The sequence below is a fragment of the Cariama cristata genome, unplaced genomic scaffold (genome assembly GCF_000690535.1).
Source record: "Cariama cristata isolate BGI_N322 unplaced genomic scaffold, ASM69053v1 scaffold42257, whole genome shotgun sequence".
Classification (NCBI taxonomy): Eukaryota; Metazoa; Chordata; class Aves; order Cariamiformes; family Cariamidae; genus Cariama; species Cariama cristata.
The window spans coordinates 2,957-12,859 of NW_009625726.1; the positions used below are offsets into that span (position 1 = coordinate 2,957).

A 9,903-nucleotide genomic window follows, 5' to 3' on the forward strand; every position below is an offset into this window, starting at 1 on the left:
GGTTCAGCGAACTGGATCCTACTGGAGAGTGATTGATGTGTTGGCTCTAGATGTGCAAGCTGATTGGGGAAATGCTTGTTTGAACTAGTGCAAACTATTGCCAGAGAATACAAAGATAATATCATTGCATCACTAATGTTTTCCATCTGAAATTACTGCTTCCCAGTTATATAACTTTTTAAAGTAAGTTTCAGCCACGTCCAATGGAGACGTTGTTTGTTTGCTGTACTTGGGGCTATGGAGGGACGTTCCTTGCTGCAAGTGTCTCTGTCTAGCACTGCAAAGGCTTTGCTTGGTTGTTACAGTTCTACTTAAGGCCAGATAACATTAAATAAACTGTGTTGCCCTCCCTGACCAGGAAAAAATGGCTCCGGCTTCTGGTGTAACTCTGCTCCTGCCTTGTCTCTGTTCTTCAGGATTGCAAGTTGTTCTGTATATAGATGAAGCAGACTACAACCCCTTCCTGGTGACGTCCACAGGAGCCAAGATCATTGTCCATGACCAAAACGAATATCCCTTCATTGAAGACATCGGCACAGAAATTGAGACTGCAGCGGCCACCTCCATAGGGATGCACTTTGTGAGTGACGGCAATCTCATTTCCAGGTGCATGGCACCATTTCCTTGAAACAGATGTAAATATGAACCGGTATGATGTTTGAATGTAGCCAGCAGCTGGAAGGCATCTAATACCTCACACTTGAGCGGCTGAAGTGCCCTGAGGAAAATCCTGTGGTAGCACTTTTCTGAACAAAGCTTTCCTTTGCGTAGAGGCTGTTGGAAAATCAGGTCTTTATGAACCAAACAGCTACTGGGATTTTGTTCTCCCTTTTCTCTGACCCCTTAGCTTTCCGGGGGACTTTGTTTGTTTGTTTTCACAGCAAAATCCACAACCACAGAAACGTGTTGTCAAGTGCCTCCTTTCACTTTAGCAATAAGCAGATGAGTTTGCATCCCAGGGAGGTGCCAGTGGTGGAAGACAGCGAGCTCAAGCTGTGGGTAACCCACGCTAGGGTCAGGTCTGCAGAGACAACTGCAGCACAACCCCTTTAACTGTTTTGTGGGTGTGAGTCCCACAAAAAAAAACCTCCTGGGCAGTGACTCTGCCTTTGCCAGTTTACTGAAGCATCTTGCCATTGCTGTCACCAAGGGCAGGGAGGGCTGCAGCTCCAAATTTCCCCAATTAGTGTAGTGCAGAGAATGCATTTGACCCAAGGGGCTTCTTTCTGTGGCGGAGAAGTGAAAGCAGTGCCATCTGGCAAGCCAGAATTTCCCCTTTCATCTGGATGGGCTGTTAAGTGAGCATTTTAGTTCTGCCTTTTCTTCACTGATGGTTTGGTCAAATGCATCAGCCAGCCTGCTTATCTGTCCTGGCTGGGTGTGCCAGATCTAGATAGTCCATGCATTAGAAAAGACATTAAAAAGAGGGCTGATGTTTTTAAAACGTGCAAATAGTTAACTATCTTCCAGCTGTCTGGAAAACTGTGGCAGCAACTGATTGGTCTAACCAGCGGGGATGTTACTTAACAAAGTGAATAGGAGGTATGGGAACCAAAACGATGTAAAGGAGGCAAAGTCACGAGACTATTTCCCTTATAACTATTACACTGTAGAGGAGAAAGTCACTGCAGGCAGAGTCTCGATATTTTTAATGTCATCTTTTCCTGGCACAGTAGATTTGGACCGTTGCATATAGTATAAAAAAACAAGATGGAACATAGCTCAGTGGCTACGTTTAAAAGATTTGGCATGAGGAAGTGATCTGATTGCATCCTAATGTAACAGCCAAAATAGAAGCTGGACACAATTTCTGGACTCAAAACAGAAGCTGGTGATCACTGTACTGCCAGTAAGAGAAGACTCCAGAGAGCCTGCTGAGGGGGAGTTGCAATTGTCAGGACAGGGCTGCACCACCCAGGTGCCAGATCAGTCCTTGTGCCCGCATCCAAGGAGATGAAGCGGGACACAGCAGACACATGCGGCACACAACGCTGCTTGCCATGGGCTTGAGCCTGGCAATCGCTGTTTTCCAAATGCAAATGTCAGTGTCTAGGTTATTGCTCATGTATTTCTGCTGTCTGCCAGAACTGCCCCCCGCCTCCAAAAATATTCCAAGATGTTTGGAATGCAAACAAGGCATTGCTTGGTAGGAGTTTCAGTGCTTTAGTTAAATATTTAGTTTGGAAATTATTCCAGTACCTGAATGAACAAGTAAGCTTTTGTAGGAGTATAAGCCATCACAAAAAAATTCTATAGAGAGGATCTATCGTCTGCTAGAAGATTCAGCAGACAACCAGGGCAGGTGTCCTGGCATTAGATTGTCTGTGGAAGTTAAAAGCACACTAAAAGCTGGTTTCATTCAGTTTTCAATATTAGAGATGCACTACTTCTGAAATCACATATTTCTGGGTTCCCTCCAAAGGGAGGGAGTTGAGCATCTTTCTAAAAGAGCTGATTTGCGCTATACGTGCCCTAGCCTTCTATCACTGCAGACAAAAATGGTAATGCTTGCTATCAGATTTGACCTCAGTAACCTGTAGATCTGTAGTCAGTGCCTTAAAGGTACACAGGCATTTCTCAGGTTCCTGCTAAATTGAGCCTTTGTAGGGTCAGCCCCTAATTTTAAACTCTAGAGAAAGATAGGTGAATGGATTCTTAAATGGATGATATTTCTTGTGGTTTCAGGCCACTTTATTTGTTACAAAGTGGATAATTACTGCAGAAAGATAGTGAGAGCTCAGGACTGAGTAAGGGAGTCTGCAGGAAGCAGATGATGTAGCCTGAACCAGACCCTGTGGATTCCCAGGCTCCCAGCCCTGGTTTCAGCAGACCTTGCAGGCACAGCACTTGGCATTTCAGAGCTCTTTTCTCTGGGCAGAGCTTGCAGAACAGGAAAAGGTGTTAGCGTTCATCAGAGGGGAAGGGTCAAAGCAGTACCTGGAAAAAGTCCTGAAGGAGATACAAACATTTGATTTAGAGTGATTTTAGAGAGGTGCTGTTGAGCACTAGTGGAGCCTGAAGTGCTGTTTTACCCACAGAACAGGAGCAGCCAGTGCAACAACAGCTCAGGAAGGTGTGGGTCTTCACAGAAAACAAAACAAATTAAAAAAAAACAACCAACAAACCCCCTTCCCTCAAAACACAAACACACATCCAGGATAAAAGATGCATAGGCTCTAGGACTTTGCAATGAGAGAAAACACATGTGTGAATTACTCCGCTTTGAAAAATCCTCAGTTATGATTATACCCTCTCAGCATTCCAAAAAAAAATGCAACAAAGAGAGCAGATAATCCAGCCAGAGCAGTGTTTTGGGAAATGGATATGACAAAAAAAAAAACCCAAACCCTTGTTTTGACAAGTGATTGACAAATCATTTGAGATGGCAAAAGGTAAACACACTGTTCAAACCTGTCCCATCACTTACAGTTTCAGAATTGTGATGAACTGCCACTAAATCCTTTGGTTTCTCTGTGAACTCCAAAAACCAAGATTTGTTCTTTTCTGGTTCTCAGACTCGGTCTCGCAAGCTGAGCAAACCCTACAGTGACTGTACAGAGACTGGTGCTGACATACCAGTAGAAAATCTCTATAACAAGAGCTACTCACTCCAGGTAAATCTGTTACATTTGTTTTTATCAGTCCCTTGAAAACTACCTTCATAAAAAACTTTACAATATTCTGTAGTTCAGGATCCGAGACTGTGAACAGTCCAGGCATAGGGTCACTGCTTTTAACCAGTGATGTAAAATACCACAGCACTTTTTAAAATCCAAGTTTTATTCCTACGTGGTTGATGTTTGAAGTTCCTTTAGGCGCCCTGTTAGATAAAGAGAGAACATGAGCACGTTAGGCAATTTTCAAGCAGTGTGAGACTGGAAAATATTGGCCAAGTAAATGTTGCAGCTTAGTAACCCTTGAAGCCAGAAATTGTGACCTTTAGGACTCCAAGAATAACAGATACCATCTAATCAGTATCCAGATAGCAGGATGTTTGTTTACAGAGTAAGTTTCCACTAATTTTGCATGGTTTCTGTAATTGGGTCCTCTTGGAGAGTGTCAGTTGTTCTGGCACTCTCCACTTGAAGAATTGTAATTATATTAGCTGCTGCCTACTGCAAAGTCTGTGCCTAGGCTGGATTTTTATTTTATGGGGTACTATACCTGAAGTCTGCTGTGATGTATTGCCAGCTAGGATCACACAGACATTATCTCAGGTTTTTAATAACAGTACTTCACCGAAACTCAGTGCTCAGGAGGGCTGGGACTGGGACCGAAAGGCTTGACAACTGGGACTTCAAAAAGAGAAGTTCAGTTCCTGCTTGTTCCAACTGATTATGTGTTTTTGCACAAAACACTGACTCTACTGCCCTGTTAATCCTTACAGCTTCAGGTCTCCAAATATGCATCAACACAATTTGGTCGAAGCCGTGAACGTTTTAACCCATGAGTCACTTCCCACACCTAGTTGTTGATTCACGCACCATGTGCCATGGCAGACTGAAAACCTGCTCTTTGGCTGTGGAAAGGAAACTGCAGCACTGAAGCTTTTGGTGGCTGTAGGTGAAGTGGGGGCAGTCACAGACACACCCCCCCTCAGAGAGGGTTATATTCTTATTTCTTGCACTACAGCCTAAACCCTCTGCAGCACTTCCTACCTGTATTTGTATTCACTAGCAACAGAGCCTGAAAGCCCAGGGAAATGGGGTTCCCATCTTATTGCTACTATCATAAACGGAGGATGTTTTTAGGTGCATATGAGCCTGGACCTCAGCGCTGCAGACATGTGGCAGCCTGTGCTTCTCAGTCACCAGTTCTTGGTTTATCTCCCCCAGATTTGCCTGCACTCCTGCTTTCAGAAGGCAATGGTGGACTCGTGTGGCTGTGCCCAGTACGCGCAGCCCTTGCCTGCTGGGGCAGAGTACTGCAACTACAAGAAAAACCCCAACTGGAGTAAGTATTCACACACCTCCCGCATTGCACGTGCCTCAACCACCCGCTGCCAGCCACATCCCTCCACTGCACCGTCCCCGGTCAGCACAGCCCTGCCTGCACCCAGCACCTCCCCAGCCACGCAGTGCACTGGGAAGAGGCAAAATCTGCCTTAAACCACTTAAAACCCCATACTGCAGAGCCTAAAACTGCGTCTCTCGTTTAGATTGATTTGTTTCTAACAGCTGTCCTAATTGCTTCTCATTTATGCACACCACAGAAGTGTCGAATGGAGGACTTGACTGGGTGAGGCAATTGTTCATGCCTATAGCAAGTGACAACCACTTCTTAGAATATTTTGCAGCATTTATAGGATAAATCTTTTTATCCCCACCACATAGGTGATGGCCACAAAGGCCACCTACACCCCAGAGGCCCCACTCCAGCACAGGTAGAAAAGATCATTGCTTTTTTTCCAGCTTCTCATACACATGTCCTGCTCCCTTCTTGCAGTGTACTGCTACTACAGACTGCATGAAAAGTTTGTGAAGGAGCAGCTAGGCTGCCAGCAAATCTGCAAAGATGCTTGCAGGTAAGTCCTGCCCGCTACTGGAGGTAAAACATTGTGTGTGTGTGTTCAAGCTCACAATTGACAGCCTGCCTCTCTCTCCAGCTTTAAGGAGTGGGCGCTCACCACCAGCATCGCCCAGTGGCCATCTGCCGTGTCCGAGGTCAGTTCCTAATTGCGCTCCACGGTGACGGAAGCATGGCATTAAATAAACCCAGAGGTTCAGCGCAGAAGGAGGGGGCCCCTGGGGTATTTGTTAGTGCCTCAACGATGCTCCTGCCAGAGGCTCAGTCTGTAGTGTCCAGGTCAGGGCTTCCCCTCCAGGAGTTCACCATTAAACTAAAATTTGGCTTGTGGGCTGGGAGATCCCCTGTGGGACAGCTGGCCTGTCATGTGCATTTAATTCTGGCACCCATGCTGGTCTGAGGAGGTGTGGAGCTTTAGCTCCCTTTCTAGGGGATTTCTACACAAGCACACACAGCTATAGCAGTATTTTCCGTCTTTTTTCCAGGACTGGATGCTTCGAGTTCTCTCTTGGGACAAAGGGCAAAAAATCAACAAGAAGCTGAACAAGTAAGTTTCCATCTATGTGTTTCTAGCTTGCACCTCAAGCTCAGATACAATCTCAGCAGCCCTAATGATGGCAATTGGGGAAAAAGCTCCCTTAGAGCAGCCCAGCCCTACTGGTCCAACTGGTTATTTGCATAGTTTTTCAGTATGCTTCATGTTATTGTTTTACTAAACCCTCAGCCTGCCTTCTGTTTCTCCTCTCAGGACGGACCTCGCAAACCTCATGGTGTTTTACAAAGACCTGAATGAGAGATTCATTTCGGAGAATCCTGCCAACACAGTAAGTGAGCGCCGCAGTTCCCTGCTCATCCCCAGGAAGACGCAGCTCTTCCTCCCAGACAGGCTGGAAGTTTCCGTCTGGCTGGGGAGCAATCCCATCCGGACAGGGGCAGGAAACCATCCACAGACGATGCACCGCAGGGTGCCCGGTCCAGCCCTTCGCAGCCCTTTTATCCGGGACCGCTTTTCAAACTGTGCTGTCCCAAGCCCTGCAGTGGGATAGCCTGCAGCCTGCCTGCAGCGAGCGCGGCGCTGAGCGCCTGCTGAAGCAGAGCAGGAAAAGATAACGCAGGCAGCAGAGGAAGGGCCCACCACATTTGGTAGCGCTCACAGCAAACCCTGGGTGCCCCAGCTTGGCACAGCCTCCCTGCATCCCATAACGGTGCTGTGGATGCACACCCAGAGCCCACAGGAGCCGATAACCTTGTGCTCTCTTCTCTTCCAGCTCGTCATTCTCCTTTCCAACTTCGGAGGCCAGCTGGGCCTTTGGATGAGCTGCTCAGTCGTTTGCGTCATTGAGATTGTTGAGGTCTTCTTCATCGATTCACTTTCCATCGTAATGCGGCGCCAATGGCAAAAGGCAAAGAAATGGTGGAATGATCGAAAAAGGGACCGGTCAGGGAAGCCTCCACAGGCCGGCGATCTGGAGAGGCAGGCCCACGATAACCCCGTCTGCATCGATGAGGACCTGCCCACCTTCAACACCGCCCTCCGCCTGCCGCTACCCCAGGACAACCCCTTGCCTAGGACTCCCCCTCCAAATTACAGCACTTTGCGGCTAGAGACTGCGTTCACAGAGCAGCTGCCCGATACGCTAGAGGTTGGGCAGCACTGACGCTTATTTATCCACCCATCTAGGTGCCAAAATAAGAGGTGGGTGCTGGACCCACACATCCAGGGGTGAAAGGCACGTATCCAAAATGAGCACTGAAGGGCTGTTGGGTCAGACCCTTATTCAGGGATTGAACTTGCAGTCAAAGCTTCTCTGAGCCAAGCTCAGACACAAAAGCCAAGGGCTCAGAGACATTAGGAAGTTCAAGCAACATCAATTCTCAAGTTAATCATTGCAGGAGATGGCTGGAGCAAGATGTGGCACTGAGCTGGGATGTCTTGCCAGACAGAGGCATACATTAGCAAGCAACTGCACACACCCCATTGTATGTGGGCAGGAATTACTCCACAGCAGAAGATTGATGCCACATTGAGTATTAACGCTAATTGCTCTCTGCTGTGTGGCTTGACTTGTGGGAAAAACCCCGGGCTTTCAGGAATGCAGCAGGACATTTGTAGGAAGGGGCATGACAGAGGTTTGGGAGGAGCACACAAAATGGATGAAAGGAAAGATCACAAGCTGAATTTTGATTAGGAACTCGATTCCAAAGGTGGCCCGAGGAGCTCTTTATTCTGAGATGAAGAGTTAGGATAGCCATAGATGTGCTTGTAGAGGAAGCTATTACACAGCTTGAGCAGGAGAACCCAAGTCATCCCAAAAGTATCATCTGAAAAGGGCAGGAAGTCTAATTCGGATTGCATTAATGAACTGCATAATCTGCAATCTTGTTTCATTTAAATCACTCAAGTCAGCCCTTAAACATAACCTCAGAGGAGCTCATTAAGCAGCGTGTGGCCTGGGCCACACGTGACTTCCCAGAAGCCTCCAAGGGAGCCAGCTGCTCTTTTCCTGCTCAACCCCAGGCAAGGACTTCCCTCCAGCAGCCACACAGTTCACTGCCCTGGAGCTGGCAGTACCCCAGGGAGGTGATGGAGCCACCCGGGGCAGCAGCTGGAGCGGCCCTGGGCTCTGCACGCAGCCCTGAAGGGAGGTGGCCGGAGGGTACATCCACCCCACTGGTATGTCATCCGCCTTGCTTACGTCCCCTCCATTCCACAGTGCTGCCTCAACACCCACATTTTGCCTCCTGTGCGCCCAGCCATGCTACTTCCACTGCTCCAGACCTTCCCTGCACAACAGACAGGCCAGAGGCCACTGCCTGCACCTGTGGGGGGCTTGTGGGGAGACCCCCTGGGCACCCCACTGCAGGGACAGCACCCTTCCCCTTGCTCCCAGTCCTGCACCTGACTCTTCCAACCAGAGCCGATTCTTAGCTGCCTGGAGCACAGCATACAGATGGTGAGGATGAATACAGCCTACATCCCCTTGGCTGCTTAGGGTTTTCATAGAGTAAGAGCGATTCAGAGTGTGCGTGTGTAAGTAAGAAAGTCTCTCTTCCTTTCTCTGTATAAGCTTATTTTATATAGGACAGTGAGAATCCAGAAAGGTTCTTTAATGTGCAATAAAACATATTTTAACTGAATTATTTAAATAGCTGATAAACTGAAAAAATAAAGATATATTTTTTAATAACTGTCTTGCTTTTTTTTTAAAAAAAAAAAGAAAACCAGCAATATGCAAGTTACTTCCATGCAAGCATCCCAAGAGATGATGGGACTTGCCTGTACCTGCCCCAGGGCTACCGGGTGCTCAGCACCACTGAGCACCCCAGCCAGGTGCCCCAGGCTCCTCTGCAGAGGGGGGGCTGTGCTGCAGAGTGCCACTAGACCTGGCTTGGGAGCAGGCACACAATGAAAATGCCTTTCAGAAAGCAGCATTAGCCAGCAAGGTGAGCGAACACGCTGGAACCTCAGCTGTCCCCAGACAGTTCCACCCCTGGACAGTCCTTGGAGGACCACAGGAGAAGAGGGAGCTGGGTTTGCTCTGCCTCAGAGCCTCTTCTCTAACACATGAAGGTGAGGTGCTCAGAGCAAACCATTGCCTGTCCCCATCACCTCTCTAACTGCATGAAATCATACCAACGCTCATTACACAAGACTTGCCCCATTTGCACGAGCAGCAAAACACCTCAAGAAAAACAGAGCAGGCTACACAAGCCACCTGCCCACCTCCCCCTTCACGCTACAGGTGTGAGCTGTCACAACCAGAAATAACAGCAAGCTTCAGAGCTAGATAGTGTCTTGCAACACGCTCCTTCCTTGCCAGTTTGCTGCTTCCTTATACAGGAGCTGGTTTGGCTCAGCTACCCCTGACTAAGGGCCTTCTTCAGATGCAGATGCTGGCCAAGGTCAGGTTTGACTCCAGCTCTTACAAAGCACAGCCTCCCACGAGCATTGGGCAGGGGGAACATCTCCCCAGGAAAAAGCAAGCAGACATTGCCAAGTGGGACATAAAGTGGGACACACCACAACTCCTCTGTGCTTGCCCGCAGCAGCCCCCCACAGGGACCCCGAGGGTTGCTCACCTCTGCCTCGGGCAGTGCCGAGAGGGGCCGTAGGATCTCAGCTCGCTGCTGGGACAGCACAGCTCCCCACTCACGCAAACTCCTCTTCCTCCCAGACCACTCAAGTGTCTCTACCCAGCAACCCCCCCAGCACCAAGAGCTGGTTAAATCAGCAGATGCTAATCACATTATCAGCACCTGGAAAGGAAGGCAACCCCCCACAGCTGCTGCCTGGAGCATCGCCCTGCACCTGGGTCCCGTGGCCGGGGAAGGCACCGGCAGCTCCGGCAGCTCGGGACGGCCGAGGGGGCACGGCCC

At 48.6% G+C, this 9,903-nt stretch overlaps 1 protein-coding gene across 1 annotated transcript in view; it reads left to right on the plus strand.

Annotated features, from left to right (window-relative positions):
* SCNN1G (sodium channel, non-voltage-gated 1, gamma subunit) overlaps positions 1-7,184 on the plus strand; it is a gene marked incomplete at its 5' end in the record, with an annotated part of 10,137 nt that extends 2,953 nt beyond the window's left edge. Inside the window, 8 exons of the mRNA XM_009703715.1 lie at positions 417-580; positions 3,516-3,614; positions 4,836-4,953; positions 5,446-5,524; positions 5,606-5,663; positions 6,012-6,073; positions 6,275-6,350; positions 6,795-7,184. Coding sequence (XP_009702017.1) covers positions 417-580; positions 3,516-3,614; positions 4,836-4,953; positions 5,446-5,524; positions 5,606-5,663; positions 6,012-6,073; positions 6,275-6,350; positions 6,795-7,184 — 1,046 coding nt within the window. The remainder of the gene's footprint in view (positions 1-416; positions 581-3,515; positions 3,615-4,835; positions 4,954-5,445; positions 5,525-5,605; positions 5,664-6,011; positions 6,074-6,274; positions 6,351-6,794) is intronic.
* Between the last annotated feature and the right edge of the window lie 2,719 nt (positions 7,185-9,903).